This window comes from Callithrix jacchus, chromosome 11 (genome assembly GCF_049354715.1).
Source record: "Callithrix jacchus isolate 240 chromosome 11, calJac240_pri, whole genome shotgun sequence".
NCBI classification, from domain to species: domain Eukaryota; kingdom Metazoa; phylum Chordata; class Mammalia; order Primates; family Cebidae; genus Callithrix; species Callithrix jacchus.
In genome coordinates this window covers 36,271,791-36,293,256 of record NC_133512.1, presented here as the reverse complement: position 1 = coordinate 36,293,256, position 21,466 = coordinate 36,271,791, and the positions used below count along the sequence as shown (strand labels likewise).

The 21,466-nt window shown below is 40.4% G+C and overlaps 1 protein-coding gene across 1 annotated transcript in view; it reads left to right on the top strand.

Annotated features, from left to right (window-relative positions):
* Positions 1 to 21,466, top strand: part of DNAH11 (dynein axonemal heavy chain 11) — a 426,042-nt gene that overhangs the window by 383,095 nt on the left and 21,481 nt on the right. Inside the window, exons 69-75 of the mRNA XM_035253682.3 lie at positions 1,330 to 1,500; positions 4,440 to 4,562; positions 6,642 to 6,835; positions 8,007 to 8,155; positions 9,021 to 9,148; positions 13,132 to 13,359; positions 19,831 to 20,022. Coding sequence (XP_035109573.3) covers positions 1,330 to 1,500; positions 4,440 to 4,562; positions 6,642 to 6,835; positions 8,007 to 8,155; positions 9,021 to 9,148; positions 13,132 to 13,359; positions 19,831 to 20,022 — 1,185 coding nt within the window. The remainder of the gene's footprint in view (positions 1 to 1,329; positions 1,501 to 4,439; positions 4,563 to 6,641; positions 6,836 to 8,006; positions 8,156 to 9,020; positions 9,149 to 13,131; positions 13,360 to 19,830; positions 20,023 to 21,466) is intronic.

Here is a 21,466-nt window from a genome sequence, read left to right as displayed (position 1 = left end):
ATAGCCAAAGGTAGAAGCAACCCAGATGTCCATAAGTGGCTGAATAGATTAATCAAATGTTGTATACGCATGTAATAGGATATTCTTTTGCCTTAAAAATGAAGAAATTTCTCATACATGCTACAACATGAATGAACCTTGAGGATATTATCCTAACTCAAATGAGCCAATCACAGAAAGACTATGACTCTGCTTATTTGAGTGTATTAGTCTATTTTCACACTGCTGATAAAGACATACCCAAGAGACTGGGTGATTTATAAAGAAAAAGAGGCTTAATGGACTCACAATTCCTTGTGGCTGGGGAGACCTCACAATCATGGCAGAAGGTAAAAGGCACTTCTTACATGGCAGCAGGCAAGACAGAATGAGAGCCAAGTGAAAGGGGTTTCCCCTTATAAAACCATCAGATCCCAAGAGATTTATTCACTACCACCAGAATAGTATGGGAAAAACCACCCCAATGATTCAGTTATATCCTACTGGGTCCCCTCCACCCACTACACGTGGGAATTATGGGAGCTATAATTCAAGATGATATTTGGGTGGGGACACAGCCAAACCATATCCATGAGGTACCTCTAATGGTCAAACTCATAGAAACAGCAGAATAGGGTGGTTGCCAGGGACTGGGGGAAGGGAGAATATATAGTCGTTTAATGGGTACAGAGCTTCAGTTTTACAAAATGAAAAAGCTGTGGAGTTCTAGTGACACTGGATTTAGCTTTTCTTTTTCTTTGGGTGCTATGTGTGTTAATATGGACTGCCACGTGTAATTTTTAAATTGGGCTCTTCACATTGTGTTATATTTTTGTAGTCTTATATGAGGAGAATCTATACTGCAAGTAAAACCTACTCCCCTGAAAACATATGGCCTTGAGTCTGCGTTAAACAGTATAATTCATGTTTATGAAAAACACAATTCTGGAGATTGGTTGCACAAGAATGTGAATATACTTAACACTACTGCACTGAATGTATGTACACTTAAAATTGTTAAGATGGGAACTTTTATGTTATGTGTATCTTATCACAAATATTAAAAACTTGTTTTAAGTGCGTGGGCAGAAGGAGAGAAAATGATGCAATTCAGTTGCTTGGAAGGAGATGTGAATGAATTTCATGGAATCATATTAATAATAACAGTAATGACAGCAAACATTTAATAATGAGCACATACCATGTGCCAGAAACTATAATCCTCCTAAAAATTTTGACTCATTTGCACTCCCTGTAGATAAACCTTAAACTGCTGCCTTGTGTATCTGGTGCTAGCTAGACATCCAGGCACCAACTATCCCATTTTAATGGTCACATTAAATTTCCCAGGCTTTTAACGTGCTGTTCCACAGAGCGATCGAGCAGGCTGACAAGGTGGAAGATATGCAGGGACGCATCTATACCCTGATGGAGAACGTCACCCACGCCATCTTCCTCTACACCAGCCAGGCGCTGTTTGAAAAGGACAAGCTCACCTTCCTGTCCCAAATGGCTTTTCAGGTAAGGAGATCAGTTACTGAAAAAGGATCCCAGAACAAAAGGCAGTTGCCTCTGTACATTATATATTTTATTTCTGCTCAAGCAAAATGTAGATACCTTTTTTGGAAGCCCTTGGTAGCATGAGGAGACCTTGCATTCCATAGGAAACTTGGGCATGTGACCACCGCCTTCTAGGTCCCAGTGCATTGGTTTGGAGAGTGGGGGGCCGGGGGGGGGAGAGGTATGTACATTAAGCTCCACCACAGTGCTCACCCTGAAAAACACTCATGAGACATTTTCTCACCTTCTCGGGTCCTGTAAAGACACTTCCAAGCACTACCAGGAAGATTCTTTGAGATCAGGGTTGTGAGTCCAGATCTGAGTAGAGCTGGGAATTTTTCAGAGTCTCCTTATAAAACAGTGACTGGTTCATCCATGTTGTCACAAATAACCAAATTTTCTTTTTTTTTCCATTGTGTGTAGTTAATAATGTGTATTTTTAAATTGCCAAAGGAGTAGATTTTAAATCTCATCACAAAAACAGGTATGTGAGCTGACGAATTAGCTTAACTTAACCATTCTACAATATAAACATGTATCAAAGCATCACTCTGTACCACATAAAGATATATAATTACTGTTTGTCAGTTGAAATTCAGAAAATGACAGTAGTGAGTAAGTAGAGCTCCAGGTTTCCTGCCCAAACCTTCAGCGAGACCAGCTTCCTTTTTTTTCTTTTTTACGTGAATTTCTATGAAAGACTTTGTTTAAATAAAAGTGTTTGTGATAAGAAAAAGGAAACCCTTCCAGACCATTTTCCTAGATAAAATAAGCAGGTTGTCCTTTTATCAGCTAGTTGGCTTTATGGCTTTTTCTATCCAATTGTTAAGGAAAGGTATATATCTTAACTATTCTGTGTGTGCCAAAGAAGGCACTTTATACACACCTGCAGTTAATGATAAGCTATGACTTCTCTTTCAATACTTTTGGTATTCACAGATTCCTCTGGGCTCCGTAAGAATATACAGGTATGGGTGTTTTAGAATGTATGTGATAAACAGGAACAAGGCATTACACAATGAAAGACTTGTTTGATTTATTGGTTTGTTTATTTTTTATTTTATTTTTATTTTTTGACACGGAGTCTGGCTCTGTCTCCAGGCTAGAATGCAGTGGTGCCACCTGGGCTCCCTGCAACCTCTGCCTCCTGGGTTCAAGTGATTTTCTTGTCTCAGCCTCCCGAATAGCTGGGATTACAGGCATGTGCCACCACACCCAGCTAATTTTCATATTTTTAGCAGAGACGGGGTTTCACCATGTTGGCCAGGGTGTTCTCAATCTTTCGACTTCATGATCCGCCCACCTCAGCCTCCCAAAGTGCTGGGATTACAGGTGTGAAATACTTGTTTTTATGTGTACTGCTCATTAATAGGAAAAGGCCAGGGATGATAACATATGACATGAACATCTATTTAAAACTTCTCCTTGGAAGCCATAGCTATATCATAATCTATCTCAAGTCCTGACAATCTATATAAATCAAAGTTTCATAACTGTATGGATAGTTACTTGTTTGTTGAAATAAACTCAATTTTAAAAAATCTATTAAAATATTTTAATGGCATGCTATCACTCGTAACACCTTTTGAAAATATCTGGAATTTAAAGATAATACAAAGCTCAAAAACTTTACCTGGTTAGCTTTGTGGGGTGTTACGGGATATTTTATTGTTGTTATTTTGGGATTTTTTTTGAGACAGAGTCTCATTCTGTCACCAGGCTGAAGTGCAGTGGCACAACCTCGGCTCACTGCGACCTCTAACTCCCTGGTTCAAGCGATTCTCTTCCCTCAGCCTCCCAAGTAGCTGAGATTACAGGTGTGTGTCACCACGCCCGGCTAATTTTTGTATTTTTTTTTTTTTCTTTTTCTTTTGAGACGGAGTTTTGCTCTTGTTACTCAGGCTGGAGTGCAATGGCACGATCTCGGCTCACCGCTACCTCGGCCTCTTGGGTTCAGGCAATTCTCCTGCCTTAGCCTCCTGAGTAGCTGGGATTACAGGCACGCGCCACCATGCCCAGCTAATTTTTTGTATTTTTAGTAGAGACGGGGTTTCACCATGTTGACCAGGATGGTCTTGCTCTCTTGACCTTATGATTCACCCGCCTCGGCCTCCCAAAGTGCTGGGATTACAGGGGTGAGCCACCGCGCCCGGCCTAATTTTTGTATTTTTAGTGGAGATGGGGTTTCACCATGTTGGCCAGGATGGTCTCGATCTCCTGACCTAATGATCCACCCGCCTCACCCTCCCAAAATGTTAGGATTACAGGTGTGAGACACCATGCCCAGCCTGTTACGGTTTTTATATGAAAATTAGGAATACTTTATACTCTCCAAAATATACTGTGGACTTTCTATCAGTTCTATGACTAGAATGTCTAAAGTTTATTCCACGTCACAGTGTTTGTTTAGTTGTACCTATAAAGTATTTTCTCATTCTTTTCAATATAATCTTACATATTAAAAAAACCTTCATGTACCTCAGAGTTTATTGAATAACTACTGTATCAGAATTAACTAATAATACTGGTTCTGCCTTCTGTTGAGTAATTTAATCTGTTGTCACCTGAGGCTTTCTCATTTTATATGTGTTAAGACGTGTTTGAGCTAATAATAAAATAATTACAAATGCATGTTTAAAATATGTTGCCAATAGGGATAGGTGTTAGAATTGGAATAAATCAGCCTTCACAATTATTTTCCGTTAGATTTCTGATCATGGTTTTGAGATCATTGACATAATCTAAGATCCCCTATTTCAACAGTAGAACAGATTTCAGCCAGAATTATCTGCAGGTATGGTTTGGCCTACTCAGTCATGTCTGTTAAATGTGTGACTACTTCCTGTGTCATGATTTTGATGTAAACCAAATAATCCTTTTCAATTTTGTCTACTCTCAAGATTTTGTTGAGAAAGAAAGAGATAGACCCCCTTGAATTGGATTTCCTGCTTCGATTCAAGGTTGAACACACTCATCTGAGTCCCGTTGACTTCCTAACTACTCAGTCATGGAGTGCTATCAAGGTATGTTAGGAATACAGTTTCTCAATTTCTAGATCTTCTTTAAAATATTAGCTGTCTCCAGGGTTGAAATGTAAACATTAAAGAATACAGGTGATGTATTAAGCACCATCTCAGTTGTAGAAATGCACTATATAATGTGATGTTATTTAGTGAATCTTTTTATTATTAAATTGGTTAATTTCTCATTTAGATGTAAAGGAGCCTTTGACTTAAGTGTGGGTAGAAAGTTAATAAATATGTACAATCTGTCAGGACCTTTGATAAAAGCCAAGTGATGCAAAGGAATATTTTTAAAATTTTCCTTATATCTACTTTGTTTTCTTTTTAAATTATTTTTCCGTTTTTCTAAATAGCTATTTAAATTATACCACAATAGAGTAGTTTATTCTCATTGTAAAATGTTTAAGCAAAACAGAATAGTGTAGAGAAAAAAGTGACCATTATCATAAGCCTTAATTATCAATCCTCATTGCATTTTTCTGTCAAAAGTCCTATTGTTAGGAGCTAATTCTCCTAGGATCTGGAGTTTCTTAATGATGTTCAACATGGGTTAAGCTTTGCCCCACTCTTTTTTCTAAGAAGGAAACATTTCTCTGCATTCAAAATAACTGTGCTACCTCTTATTTTTATATATGTTCAGCTTTCTAAATTAGTATTTGTAATTAGATTGTAAATTTAGAATTCAAAAATCAAGTTCAAGTGTGTATTAGTCAGGGTCTCAGCAGGAAACAGATGGCACATTCAAAAGGGTGATGAAGAAAGTTTAACCAAGAGTATATTTCCATAGCATGGGCAAGAAGAGGAAATCAACCAGGAGAGGGGGAGGGAAAAAGGAGGAAAAGGACAGTTACTGGAACTACTGAGAAATGAAGTTGTGGAAGAGAGCCAGTCACACGGGATCTGTGGCCTGTGGCCGAGAAACATGGTCACTAGCAAACCACAGTCCCGCAAGAAAGAGCTGAGATAGAAACGTTCCCAGAAAGGGGTCCTGATCCAGACCCCAAAAGAGGTTCTTGGATCTGGCGCAAAAAAGAATTCAGGGTGAGTCCATAAGTGAAAGCAATTTTATTAAGAAAGGAATGAAGAATGGCTACTCCATAGGCAGAGTAGTCCCAAGGGCTGCTGGTTGCCCATTTTGATGGTATTTCTTGATGATTATGCTAAACAAGGGGTAGATTATTCATGCCTCCCCTTTTAGAACATATAGGGTAACTAGATGATGTTGCCATGGCATTTGTAAACTGTCACGGGACTGGTGCAGTGTAGCAGTGAGGACAACCAGAGGTCACCCTCATCACCATCTTGGTTTTGGTGGGTTTTAGCCATTTTCCTTACTGCATGCTGTTTTATCAGCAAGGTCTTCATGACCTGTATCCTGTGCCAACTTCCTGTCTCATCCTGTGACTCATACCTTAACCTGCTAGGAATGCAGCCCAGCAGGTCTCAGCCTCAGTTTACCCAGCTCCTATTCAAGATGGGGTTGCTCTGGTTCAAATGCCTCTGACAGAAGGACCCCCTCCTCTCTCTTCTCCAGTCCTCCAGGCTCCTACCGTTGCTTTCTTTTGGCCAAACCCAACCAGGTTAGGGAACTAGAGAACTTAGCTCAACTGTCCTTTGAGCTCACCCTCTTAGCAGAGCGAAAAACAAAAACAGAAAGGAAGAAATCTGGAGAGGAAAGTGAACCGTATCCAGCACGTTTTTGTTGTTGGTTTGGTTTGGTTTGGTTTGGTTTGGTTTGGTTTGGTTTGGTTGAGACTGAGTCTTGCTCTGTTGGCCAAGCTGGAGTGCATGGCACGATCTCAACTCCCCTCAACCTCCTCACCTCCTCCTCTCGGGTTCAAGTGATTCTCCTGCCTCAGCCTCACAAGTAGCTGGGACTACAGATACATGCCATTTTGCCCAGCTAATTTTTGTATTTTTAGTAGAGACAGGGTTTCACTATGTTGCCCAGGCTGATCTCGAACTCCTGACCTCACAGCATGAGGTCTTTGTATAAGATTAGATACATTCACAAGTCTTCATCTCAAACTATAGAATACCTTTCACACCATTCCTACTTGTTTCCCTATCTCATTACAGGCAATCGCCCTCCTGGAAGCGTTTCGAGGCATAGACCGGGATGTGGAAGGATCTGCCAAGCAGTGGAGGAAGTGGGTAGAATCCGAGTGTCCAGAAAAAGAAAAATTACCTCAAGAATGGAAGAAGAAAAGTTTAATACAGAAGCTGATTATTCTGAGAGCAGTGCGCCCTGACAGAATGACATATGCTCTCAGGTGAGGTGGTCAGCATTTTGGGGAACACAAGTTAGCATAGAGGAAATTTAGTCTGAGGAGTTAGGAGGATCTGGTGGAGGTGTTTACCATCCACATGGATGGGGAGTGATTCTGCAGAGATTTTGATACAATAATCATTGCTACTGTTAAATCTGCTAAACACTAAACTGTGTGCTAGGCAGACTCGGCACATTCTTCCCAAAAAGCTTAATTCTGAAATCAGTAGGGGAGACAGGGGACTGATGGAAATATTTCTGGAAGAGAGATGGGTGTCAGCAGAGTTCAGAGGCCAGGAACATGCATTATCCAAGTGTAATTTCCATCATTTTCATTCAGTGATGGCATTTTGGCTCTGAAGATTTTGCATGTCAAACAAAAATGAATTCCTTTCATGGAGTCTCTCGTAGTCCTATAACTTTACAACCAACGCAGTTTAAAAGCAGAAACCCTTGTCTACATCTTAGTTCAAATGTCCTTTTTCTTTGCCCTCTTGGCTTCTAAATAGTAATGTGCTGCTTAATTCACACAAGTCTTATTCTAATTTGAGTTCACCACCACCGAAAGAGTTCCTAACTTCCTTCCCTACTGTGTTCCTTGGTAATATTCATGTGCCTAAGGTTTTTTCTTTGGCTTTGTCTAGTTCAGCCAATTTTCCCTTTGCAGAAGCCTCTGCTGAACTCTACAAGTTAATTCTGCTTAGTAGTACTTCCTTTCTGCTAAATCTGATGCTGGAAAATAATCCTTGCTTAATTGAGCCTCCCTGTGTAAGAAACACCCCAAAAAGCATTTGTATATTCATGAGAAGCCCAGCAGGCTGGAAAATTGCACTGTGGCAAATCTAATGAACTGTTAATAAGTAATGGGGGAATCTGGAAGGGGATTTGGGGAATACAAAGCCATAGCAGACAGCTGATAGCTCTGGGGGGTCTCAGTAGCCCCCCAAAATGGAATGTAGGCTTCTGATTTTCAGAGCTTCTAAGGAAGAGAGGGGTTTCATTGATACCCCTCCTGCATACATCTAGTTGGATTCATATTGCTTTTCTAACAAGACATCCCATGTGATAAACGTGGTTACTTCTCTCCTGTGCCTGCGGTTTAAGCTTATTCCAATGGTGACTCTTTTCAAGGTCAAAACCACTGATGGTGTTTTCTGTATTCTTCTTTTTTATAGAAATTTTGTAGAGGAAAAGCTGGGTGCAAAGTATGTGGAGAGCACCAGATTGGAATTAGTTAAAGCATTCGAAGAAAGCAGCCCAGCCACCCCCATATTCTTCATCCTATCCCCAGGGGTAGATGCCCTTAAAGACTTGGAGATTCTTGGTGAGTGGCCGGGAGGCTTGCTGACCCATCCTTTCTCACTCCCTCCCTTTCACCCACCACCCTGCCCTTCCTTTCAGTTCACAGTGATCTCTCTTTCTCTTTCTCTCTCTTTTTCTTTCTTTCTTTCATTGAAGATTGGGTGTATGGAACATGTAAGGCTAATAACACTGTAGTCTGAAGAAATGTTCAAATGGAACATTCCTCTGGCTGGCATAATGTGAGTTTCTTTTGTACTGTTTTCCACTTTTCAACTATATGAGGGCCAGAGGGCAATTTTCCCCATGCTCATGTAATCTCGTGCCCCCTGTGACTAAATAATGGTCATTAGAGCAAGTGTATTTGATTGCGCAAGGCACTGTCGCCTTTGTGTTCTGGATTACCATTCCCCACGGCCTGCACCAAGAATACCAGGTTAATATAGCTGTGACCTGACTGCGCTCAATTTAAATGCAGCCTCTCAAGGTGAGAGGCTTGTGCATTTACCCAATGAACAGATCCATTCAAAAAAATGATGTGATATCTACCACATGTTGCTCCTTTTTATGAGAGAAATGCTTTGCTACTCCTGCAAGAGTTTATAAAGCTCCATAACAATGCCTGCCATCTATCAAAATGTCAAAAGCTTCATTATCATAAAACCCAAGGAACTGGCTTCCACAGGCTTTTCTAATGCTTGCAATGAGGCAGCTGTGGAGAGCTCAAAATGCTGCTTGTGGATACAGCAGAAGTTTTGTTTGGATTCTTCAGGAAAGTCACCCAGAAGATAGCTACAGTGGGCACAGCTGTGCATTAGACCACAGAATTCCAGGCTCCTCTCACCCTCCTTCACAGACGTTTCCTCTCACTGTGGTGTATTCTCTCACAGGCAAAAGACTTGGCTTTACAATTGACTCTGGAAAATTCCACAACGTGTCTTTAGGACAAGGTCAGGAGACGGTGGCAGAAATGGCACTGGAGAAAGCTTCCAAAGGGGGACACTGGGTCATCCTCCAAGTGAGTATTCAGTTTCAGGGAAGGCACTGGGCATAAACACAGAGGAGGGCCAGGGAGAGCTGTCCTGCCCAACAGAACGCCCTCTTCACACCACTCCTCATGGCGATTTGCAGAGTCCAGACGGTTCTGTCAGTGTTCATGGCACCTTCAAAGATAGTGAGGGGCTCTGTAGACAGCGATGGCTGTCATCTTCTGAGACTGTCTAGCCATTGTGCTTTAAAATTAAAGCGATTTGGAAGAGCGTCATCATTCCCCTTGCTTAGAGATACCTAGAACACGCAGGAGTCCTGAAAACTAACAGGCTCCTTTAGATTGCCAACACTGTGTTCATAGTATCTGTTGCACATTAGAGTTAACAGAACCCTTTTAAATGTATATTGTTGTTGTAGAATTTTGCTACTTAACTAAAAGTGGGTTCTTGTCACACAACCAGAAAGGATTAGGAACACAGATACATTGAAGGGGGAGGGGAATGAATGTATTGGGCAAAAAGAAAAAAAAAACTCTCAGCAAAATGAGAGGGGATCCTGCTAACAGGCCCCGGCCTCAGAGATTGAATACTAGGCCACCACACGGGAGCTGGAGAGGCCAGGCTTCTCCTGATTGCAAATGGTGGGAATTTCCTACACCACCGTTCTCCCAGTGGGCGGGCAGGTCAGAGATAAGGGGGAAGGAAACCCTCCCTGTATCTGGCTCCTCCCCACTGCAAAAGGTGCAAATTTCCTAGGGCTCCACCGTGTTCTCCCAGTGCACAGGCAGGTCAGAGATGCTCTGGTGACCCTCTTTTATCTGCCTCCTGCATGAATCATTATTATCTCATACAAGTCCGACTCTGCCCCTAACTAGTGTGTAACATTCCCTTTGATCATAAATTAAAGGGATTTGAGCAGACAACCCCTTTATCCCTTCCCAGGCTAACATCATACAGACCTCTGGTTATACCACCCAGTGTCCTCTGGGAGGGTCCCCTTGGCTGAGTGTTACAGGAACCAGTGGAGCACAGGCCAGCATTAGGGGGCACCTGAGAAACGTGCTGACTCTGTCCACAGCAAGCTCTGCTAGGTGTCTCAGCCAGTCTAGGAATGGCTATCTAGTTTTCAGCTCAGTCTTGCAAAGGTTCTCTCTAGTAGACACTTCACAGGCTACCTCATCTCTAATTATTATGACAAAGCTCCAAGGTTAGGAGTTGTCATTCTCCATATCAAGATGAGAGAAGTGAGCATTGGAGTGGTCTGGAGAGCCTCAAGACCACAGGGCTGGTTGGATGGCAGAGCTGGTACTGGAGTCTAGATGTGTTTGGCAGCGGGTGGCATTCCTGAAAATAGCCACCCTCATGCAGGATACAGCATTGGCCTCCCTTAGTGTCTCCATTATCCACAGCCTTTGGCATTTCTGCTTGAAATCCAACTGGATTCATAGAGGGGCTTCCAGAGTCCAAGCAGACTTATGATGGCAGGAACATAACCTTCTGGGACAATAATGCTCACTGCTTAGATGAGGCCTTAATAGAGACCTTTGTAAGGAGATTGAGGGTAATGTAGTGTATCCCCTTCTTAGGCTCAGAATCAGAAACACGGGAGGGTTGGTTTTTTCCCAAGAAAACAGTTGATGGTTATACAATTTGGTAGATTGTAAGATCGTCTCAGAAAGGAAAGAGCTCTTTGAGACTTCTCATGCGCCCAGCAGCTCAGACTGGAGAGAACACTAGGAGGGCTATAGTGATCCTCAAAAGAACATACTCAAAATAAATGTTTCTATCACTTTTGTTTCTATGCTAAGCTACCTGTTGTTCCTAAAATTGCAAGCTGTCAGTTTTGCCACTAAAAAAAAATCCTTAAAAGATCTTATTTTGTCAAGGATCAACTTTTGGATATTTGTTTCAGACATTTGATTTCTGCTCTTAGTGCTCAGCCAGGAACCTAGAATTTAACTGTTTAAGCCTCTTCCCTCCCTATCCCCGTACCCACATAGAGTAATTGGTAGGGAGAGGTTATGCCAGACTTTTGGCTGTCCCAGTGTCTAGAGGTTTCTAGTATCTGTTTGATCAGCAGGAAAAAGAGAAGCAGGACTTTGAAGAAAGAGAAGACCAACATAATAGAAACTTGTGCTGTTCGTAATTTACATTAAATCATATTAACATGGGTATATGATATGTATGTACATGTTAGTTCTTACCCGAACCTCAGTATGATCACTTGTTATGATTAGATAGAGCCCTTTAAAGGTGTTGAGATGGTATTTCATTGAAAGCCCACGTTCCAGAGAAAAAGTAGCAGCCTGGCAAGTATTTTTATCTCATATGCACACCAGAAGGTTTGTGAATTAACATAACAGGTATTGAAAACCATTTTTCAAGGACAAAATGACCATTTTCCAAGCATTTCCAAGACATGTAGATTGTCTAAAAATGTTGCACAAGCATTGCAATTCTTGGAAAAATAAACATGAGAATCTAGCCAGTCCCAAAGCCTCAAGCATAGCTGCCAGGCTGGATGCCAGAGTGTGCCTGTGTTCCATGAGGGCTCACTGGAGGTTTTTCTGTCCCCTTCAGTGGCTCCACAGTCACTGCCTGGAGTATTTTTACATTTGTTTCAAGTAAACTTTTCAGGTAAGGTTCTGTTGTAGTCCGTAAGACAGAGAATGAAGATACAATTGAGTTTACAAAGCAGGTTTTACTATTGCTTCCATTGTTTTATTTTATGAGTGGCACAATTAGGAATGAGAAATACTTTCTCCTTATAACCTGTTAGCAAACATGGAAAGGAGGGAACTTAGAACCCTTGCCTACTGTCTTACTTTGCTAGGGTAGATGGCCAACTTCTGTGTTTTCACATGATTTTTCCTCTGTGTTCTGGGTTCTAATCTCTTCTTCTCATGAATACAGCAATCCTATTGGTTTAAGACCCTTCATAATGACCGTATTTAGGTTTAATTATCTCCTTAACGACCCTATTTCCAAATATAGTCACATGAGAAACTGGGGGTTAAGACCTCAACATATTAATTTGGGGGTACACAATTCAGCCCATCACATCTACCAGTGTTCATGATTTGACAAGGGAATAGTAGCCAACAATGTGAATGACTGAATTGGCATAGGTCCTTTTGCAGTAGAAATTTTAAAGAAGATACCTGCATTGTTATTTTGTTCCTTGTTTGTCTTCATTCTCTGTATTTTTGTGACTGTTATAATCTTTGTTGGAAATAATTATATATCTCTGGGTGTGATGTTTCAATTACTGTATCAAGGACTTCTCCAAAGCCAGAGAGTGTGTAAGGTGCAGCCTTTATACCCACTCCCAGCACCAACTACCAAGCTATACCCTGTGGGTGTTAAGTGTTGGAGGAGCAAATTTGTGAATCATAAAATGGAAAAGAGAAGAATGATGACAGTGGTGGCATTTGTTTTTGTGTGTGTGACTTCTGAGAGTCCTAGGATTTAAGGAAAGTCATCTGTTAGGAACACCCAAAGCACCTTAACAGTGAGTGAGTACTTTCTCTCAGCTGGCCTTACTTCCCTCACATCCTTTTGAGTTCATATGCTCATGGGTAGGAGTTTGAGTAGAAGAGGTTTCCATCAGAAACAATGAAGTGGGTAATCAGGCACGTTTCTGGCTTTTAATTTTTTATTTTCTTAAACTAACCTAGATATGTCTCAGTAATTGGATTTGAACCATAGCAAAGAAAAGTACTAAGCAACTCCAGCTCAGAAGTGACTGGTGGGTGTTTAAAGTAGGTATGTGTATTGCCTGGAGGTTTGGGGTTACAAAAATAATCTGTGTTGATTGGGAACATTTAATACATTCAAGGTTCAATTCCCTTTTCACTTTTCTTTCCTTCCTTCTTCTGATGTATATTGATAAAGGAAAATTTGAATCATGGTTCTCCAGTTTTCAATGCAGTTACATATAGGAAAATGTAATCTTATAATTCAAGTCATATGCCTCACCTTCACAGGAATTATGCACCGTACTATCTTTCAGAATGTTCATTTGGTAGCCAAGTGGCTAGGAACCTTGGAGAAGCTCCTTGAAAGACTTAGCCAAGGAAGCCACAGAGATTACAGGGTTTTCATGAGTGCCGAGCCTGCACCTTCACCAGATAAGCATATCATCCCTCAAGGACTCCTGGAAAATTCCATTAAGATCACTAATGAGCCCCCCACAGGGATGCTGGCCAATTTGCATGCGGCCCTCTACAACTTTGATCAGGTAAGAAAGCAAAGCAGCCTGGGCAGACAGTGAAGTCAGAGTCTTCTCAGAGACTGTGGGGCCCAGCATCAATCCATGCATGTCATTTACAGGGATGAAGCAACTTCTCAATGTTTGAGTGTGGAGGGCTAGGAGTGGGTGTGTTTTACTCTCTTGAAAGAATTGCCCCTGTCATTTTTTGTTCTAATGACTAGTAAATATATTTCTGCTTCACCCTGACACTAAGAAAACTTCAGCTACTGTGTAGGGAGAACCAACTAGGTAACATCTTGAGAAACTTGCTTCCTTTTTTTTTTTTTTTGAGACAGAGTCTCACTGTCCCCCAGGCTGGAGTGTGGTAGTGTGATCTCAGCCCACTACAGCATTCAAGCAATTCTCCTGCCTCAGCCTCCCTCCCGAGTAGCTGGGTCCACAGGCACACACCATCCACGCCTAGCTAATTTTTGTATTTTTAGTAGAGACGGGGTTTCACCATGTTGGCCAGGCTGGTCTTGAACTCCTGACCTCAGGTGATCCACCTGGCTTGGCCTCCCAAAGTGCTGGGATGACAGACCTGAGCCATCGTGCCTGGTTGGAACTTACTTGTTGACAATAAATGTGGCAGACTGGTATCTCTGACCACAGAAAGAGGAGAAGCCATTGTTTTTTGTTGCTGATGGCAACAGTAATGACATGGTAAAAGTTTCAGTGTAATGTTTTAGCTTTGGTTTTGATATGACTAAATTTAAAGCTTTCTTTTCAGGTTATATCTCTGATACCTTATTTATATTTTCATGTTTGTACAAGGTAAGACAAATGTATAAGTGTGTGAGATATATATATATGTTTATATATGTATATATTTTTTGAGATAGAGTTTTGCTCTTGTCGCCCAGGCTGGAGCACAGTGGTGTGATTTTGGCTCACGGCAACCTTTGCCTCCTAGGTTGAAGTGATTCTCTCGCCTCACCCTCCCAAGTAGCTGGTATTACGGGTGCCCACCACCACGTCCGGCTAATTTTTGTCTTTTTAGTAGAGACAGGGTTTCACCATGTTGGCTAGGCTGGTCTCGAACTCCTGACCTCAGGTGATCTGCCCGCCTCAGCCTCCCAAAGTGCTGGGATTACAGGTGTGAGCCACCGCACCTGGCCGAATACGTATATAAGTTAATGATACCTATATTATCATTGTTCTTTTTACCCAAATTATCCTATCTGTCAATATCATTATCAAGTCTTCCAGTTTCCTTTCTTGTTATTGCTCTGAGATCTCCTTCCTTCCTCTAATTTCTTGGAAATCCTTGGTAAATCACACTCTTGTCAGGAGAGTAGAATGAACCCTAAAAAGGAAATACATATGATTTGGTGATAAATATTCAGCCTCCTCATAGAAATGTTATTCTTTATGAAGAGTGTCAACATCCAACTTCTTTTCTAGTACTTTTTGGGTCAATACCTAAACCAACATTATGAAGGAATTATGATAATTCACTACCTAAAAATACAGTGTTGAAAAATGTAGTTAATTACTTCATTAAAAATTTGAGTAATTTGTATCCTATGTACACACAGAAGATTGTGTAAATAGTAGCACTCAAAAAATCTTTTTGAAACTAGTAAATATTTGCAATATGCCTTAATCCACTGAGAGACATACATGTTTTTAATCATCCCTTAAGATATAATTTCTATTTATGACATTTTTAAGCTATTTCCCAAAGTTAAGTACAAAGAGGAATTTGATTTCTTTAATTAGTACTTATCTACTCCCTAAAATAATTATATTTATTCCTGAAAGTGAACATTTCATGAACAAATATGCTTCAGCCCAATTATCCTTTAGTTTTTTTGTTTGTTTTGTTTTGTTTTTGACATAAGAACAAAACACTTTGAGAATCGTGTAAAACTATGGATACTCTCCCCAGGGAAATACACGTTTGAAAATATGTTGCATATTGGGACAGACATAGTGGCCCATGCCTACAATCCCAGCACTTGAGGAGGCTGAAATAGGAGGACTTGAGCCCAAGAGTTCGAGGCTGCAGTGAGCTATGCTGTGCTCTAGCCTGGGCAACAGAGCGAGACACTGTCTCAAAAAATAATAAATAAGGAATTTTAAAAATACATTGCATATATTGGTAGAAATTCACAGATTCTCCCAAAGTCTATGTATGAATTCCCTAGTTCAGAACACCTGTTCTAGTCTTTTCATGAACCTATCAGTTCTTTTGACTGCTCTCTGGAAAGCCATTTTTATTAATTGAAGGTTTTTTGAAAAGGCATTTATTGAAAATACTTTTAAGAATTTTAAGGAAGAATATTTCTTATTTTGTGGAGAGGGTCCTCTGAAATATTAAGACTAAACTTAATAAAAAGTAGCAAAAGCAAAGTGATTCACTAAATAAACTTCTCATCAAACTTATTTTAGCTAGAACCAACTAACAAAATAAAAACTCTGCAGAAAAGCTAAAATGTTACCATCTTTTATTAATGCTGACCTGTCATTATGTTAGAAAACAAAATGCAGGTTTTAATCAGCTTATATAATTCAAGGGTATTAGCCTGTGCTCCCTGGCTCTCTGTGAATAAGTTCCCATTACCCTTTTATCAGTTAGAATGTTGGGTTGGCTACTTTTGAAAGAAGTTCTTAGAAAATAACAGTGGCTTACACAGTTCAAAAAGTAGTTCTGCCACATGAGAGTTTTACAGATAGTCCATTCAGAACCCATATGTTACTACAAATTGTCATCATTCTGGCTCTTGATAGTTCACCATTTCTAGAATAGGCTCATTATGGTCCCAGCTGGCTGTGGGAGTAGCAGCCCCTATATCCATATTCCTGACAGGAGGATGAGAAAAGAAACATGGAAGATGACAAAAGGAAAAGGATTGTGTTTGCTTTGCTTCCTGCAAGTTAACATACAGAACTTCTTACATGTCATTGGTCAGACATTGCATTACCTAAATGCAAGAGAGGCTGGGAAAAGTAAATTTATCTTAAAAAACCATATGCCCAGCTAGAAATCAGCAAGAAGACATGTTAAGGAAGGCAGCCAGCAGTCTCTATCGCAGATATCCTTTCCCACATCTCCTTGTATCATCCTGAGTGTTCTGTGTGGCTACTATGGTCCAGTCTTGTTAAAGCCTGTGAATGGACAGAATGATGAATACTAGTTCTCTTGTTACTTATACGGGTTAGGTAAATCAGGGCCAGTTGTTCCTGTTGCCTGGGTGTCCCTTACAGTGGAGTAAAATACCCAAGAGGTTTAGATAAGTCAGCTGTACTGCTGGGATATTTTTCAACTCAAATTAAATATATTTTTTTTCATTTTTGCCCTGTCACCCAGGCTCAGGTACAGTGGCACACTTAGAGCTCACTGCAGCCTTGAACTCCTGGGCTCAAGTGATCCTCCTGCCTCGGCCTCCTGAGTAGCTGGGACTACAGGCAAATGCCACCATGCCTGGCTAATTTTTAAATCCATATTTTTAATCTTTCCCCTCAAATTAGAATTTACCTCCAAACTTTGGCACGTGAATTCAAAATAAACAGTTTGTTTAATACTGGTACTTTATTCTCCTGAGCAACACAGAATATTTATGTAGATTTAATCATTAAGTGGCCAAGACATATAGAACTGTTTCTTGTAGGGTACCATTTACCTTACCTTTCAGCTAAAGAGCCTCTTGAAGAAGATACTGTAAAGGAGTACTCTTTTGGCTCCCCTCACACACAGATAACTATATTTTTTAGAGTAAGAATATAGATTTCTGTTTCTGTAAAATTTGCAGGCAGAAACAAGTAATTGATCACTGTGCATATAAAACTGGTGATTGTGGGGCTGGGCGTGGTGGCTCACGCCTGTAATCCCAGCACTTTGGGAGGCCGAGGCAGGTGGATCACGAGGTTAAGAGATTGAGACCATCCTGGTCAACATGGTGAAACCCTGTCTCTACTAAAAATACAAAAAATTAGCTGGGCATGGTGGTGTGTGCCTGTAATCCCAGCTACTCGGGAGGCCGAGGCAGGAGAATTGCCTGAACCCAGGAGGCAGAGGTTGCGGTGAGCCGAGATCGTGCCATTGCACTCCAGCCTGGGTAACAAGAGCAAAACTCTGTCTCAAAAACAAAAAAAAAACAAAAAAAACAAAAACAACTGGTGATTGTGGGCAAATAGCACTATTATATGTATGCAGATGCCTGCTCTCTGTTCACAATGCAGTCTGTATTTTTTAAATATTAATTTGCCTATCACTTGTTTGCAAAAATACAACTGGCCTGAAATGTGGAATGGTAGGTAGACTCAAACCTTTTGTTCAGAAAGCCTGATTCATATCTTCTTCCTACATCATTTGTTATCAGAACACAATGAAATGCATTGACTTGTGTTTGTTTTAGCACTGAGAATAAAGCCAAGTCAGTTATTTAAAATACAGATTGAATTAATATACTTAGCTATTGTAGTACTTTGGGTTTTATGTGGACCATCTGTAATTCAGAAAGGTATTGATTTGTTAGATCATAATTCCAAAGTGAAATTTTGATACTTATATTGGATCTCCTAGAAATTTCTTATATTTACAAGTAACTTTTCAAATATCCTTCAAGGTCAATTCCAGTTATATAGTTTATCTTTTCTGCCTTCACAAGCTTGCCTTTTATTTGTGGAAAAGTTATTTTGTAATGATTATATATTTCCAAGCCCCATAAATGACCTAAAAATGGCCTAGTGATTTAGAGTGACTTCGTGATGTAACGAGGTCTGCACTATATGCTTCCTGGCCAATTCTAGAACCATATTTGGCAGGATTTGCTAACAGCACTGTCAAAAGACACTAAAGAGTTCTCTGGTCCCGACCCACAGAGAACAAATCCGGGTTTGGTTTAGTACCAGAAGTCCCTTGGAAGACTGGTTCTGAACTCCTACTCCCACTGGTTCTAAGTATACTTTATATATGGCCCAAGTTGTCAGATCCATTTCAAATGGGAATTGGCTATAGTTTGCCCATTTTAAAGGACTAGGCAGGGAGGTGCAGATTTTGGCCTCTTTCTCCCCTGCTGCTCAATGCCAGCTGAAGAAGTAGTCTTCAACTTCCTTTCCTTGCCTCACAAAACTGCCAAATCCGAACATGGGTGAAGTATGACTTTTAAGCCGTATATTGGACAGCTGTTTTTCTCCTCTTATGGCAGTTGGGCCATAACTGTATCGACGTAGCATACCAGAATTCCACTTTCCCTTTGCATTCTCAAAAATATCTCACAGGTCTAGACACATGTTTCCCAATCTTCGATTTGTCACCCAGTCATCCCAACAATGAATTTCACTCTTAGTTTATTGGAAGGAAATCATGTGTCATGGTGATTGTATTAGTGAAGGTAGAGGCTAAGCTGCTGTAAGAAAGAGAATCAAAATGAGATTCAAACGAGATTGGAGTTTGTTTCTCTCCTTCTCACATATTAGGCAGCTTTGTTCCATGAGATCATTCATACCTCCAAGCTGATGGGTGCCTCTGCTACACCTAACTCAAGGTTTCCAGACATGTTCAATCATCATCATTTCTAGCCATAGAAAAGATAAGAGTTCGCCAGGCCCTGTGGCTCATGCCTATAATCCCAGCACCTTGGCAGGCTGAGGTGGGTGGATCACCTCAGGTCAGGAGTTCGAGACCAGCTTGGCCAATGTGGTAAAACTCCTTCTCTACTAAAAATAGAAAAATTAGCCAGATGTGATAGCAGGCATCTATAATCCCAGCTACCCAGGAGGTTGAGGCAGGAGAATTGCTTGAACCCAGGAGGCAAAGGTTGCAGTGAGCCGAGAAGGTGCCACTGCACTCCAGCCTGGGCAACAGAGCTAGAATCCTCAAAAAAAAAGAGAAAAGAAAAAAAGGGAAGAGTGACAGCCAAGATGAGCAATTTCCTTTTCAGCAAATGACATGGAAGTTATACACAATAGTTTAGCTGAAATTCTGTTGGCAAAGTCTTGGTCATGTGACACAACTGGCTTCAGGGGAGGCGGGAAACAGTCGTGGGTGTCCATATGCCCAGATGATCTCTACTGCAGTGGAACCCGCAAAGAATGGGTAGCTGTGGTGAACTAGCATTCTCCCAACTATGGTAGCATTCCACCACAGTGATGAAATGAAGTTGATGGCTTTATGTCATCCAGAGTCTACAAAGAAAATTTTGCAGGGGAAAATGATGTCAAGCAGTATCAACATGGTTAAAATGAACTGTCTTACTTCCTAGTGAACTTAGAAGCTTTCAGAAGAATGATCGAAGCAAAATAAAAGTATTCCTCTTAAGCCAACAGGCTGACAAATGCCAAATAGTCTCTTATTATGTTCTCATAGGAGAGGTAGCCATGCTGAAAATTACATGTTACCTCTGTAGTATCTCTCTCTCAAAGTTCTTTACCAGATTATTGAAAACTCAGACCCTTGCCCTTGGAAAACATAAAGATAGATAATCAAGCATTTCTTCTTTTTTTTTCTCTTAGGATACACTTGAAATATGCTCCAAGGAGCAGGAGTTTAAAAGCATCCTCTTTTCTCTCTGCTACTTCCATGCCTGTGTTGCTGGGAGACTGAGGTTTGGCCCCCAGGGCTGGAGCCGAAGCTATCCTTTCAGTCCTGGAGATCTCACCGTTTGTGCCAACGTCCTCTACAACTACTTAGAGGCAAACCCTACAGTAAGTGCTAGTGGTCAGATAACCTCCTCCAAGGAGTCTACAAAACTGTCAGGCTTTGGGCACTATCAAAATTGACCATAATTTCTCTTTTGAAGCTAATATTGAAAAAGCTAACACTATATATGCATCTTCTGCCAAGTGTGAAAATAAACCAGATCAAAGGTTTTCCAGCAGTAAATGTTCAAACTTCATGAGATAGGTCAAACCAGTTCTACATCAGCAGCTTAGTGGGAAAAAAATGTCCTTCATTATGTTAACAAAAACAGTGGTTTACATGTGCATATATGCCAGATTCATTAGGCAGGTAATGAAGCATTTGCACAAATGTAATTACATACAGCAATTCTGACAGTTCATAACACTGCATTAATAATCACTACAATTAGTTCTGATGATGGAAGCAATTTACAGCACGTCACATGTATAAATAATGGTGCATTTCCTGCATATGTCATTATTATGTATTAAGGATGCCACCTTGTTGTGACTTTCTCAGTAATGTTCCCCTTGATTTGAAGCTAAAGGTAGATGAATGATTTTATTTCATAGCTAAATTGTGTTTTACAGATGGGAATGGGAATGCCTCATCAGGAACATTTGTGTAAATTCTCATAAACCCTATGATTGGATTTCAAAAAGCAAGAACCATTCATTCCTAAGAATGATTTACCTTAATCCTCTCAAGGGAAACTTTTTTCATTAAATTAAATCCGTTAAAACTAGAATAGATGTGTCAAAACCAATCTGAGTATTGTACTCTAGGCCACTTTTTCCATATAGAGCTTTTAAAATCACCCGGCCGTTTCTAAATGGAAACTATTGTTTTCTGTTCCTTCAGTCACAATTGTTACAGTTTTGGTTGTCAGTTTTCTCAAGTTTCAGTGGTGATTTGATTGCTATTAGAATATATATATACCCTTAGTACATAACATAGGTGTGTTTTCCCAAGGAACAAATTTTTTAAAAGTTGAATCCAAAATAAATGGTTTTAATCTGGTATTTGATGTTCAGGGTTCCACATCTCTCATTTTTTAATTTATAGGATTAAGTAATTCTGTATACTTTGAGCATATTTTGCCCATTCTAATAAATGGTAATATTTTTGTGTTGATTCCCAGCACATTTTGTCTAAACTATGGCACATAAGATTATTGTAGTTCTAGGCAGAAAAAGGAATGGACCACTTAAGACTTTTATTCAAGTTGTTCATAACTGACCTGCCAGGCTAAGACCAGGAATGGAATTGTATTTTAGCTGAATCCTGTACATAATTGAAGTGGAAATGAAGGACAGGAAGAGGGAAGTGGACACGTGTTTCTCTCCAGCCTTACATCCTTAGTCTTGGAAACACCAGTTGACCAACTGAGTCACACTTTCTCCTGCCATTTCTCCTCCTGGGGCTCCAGGATCAGCCTCAAGTTTTTAGCACATCCTTATGTTTCTC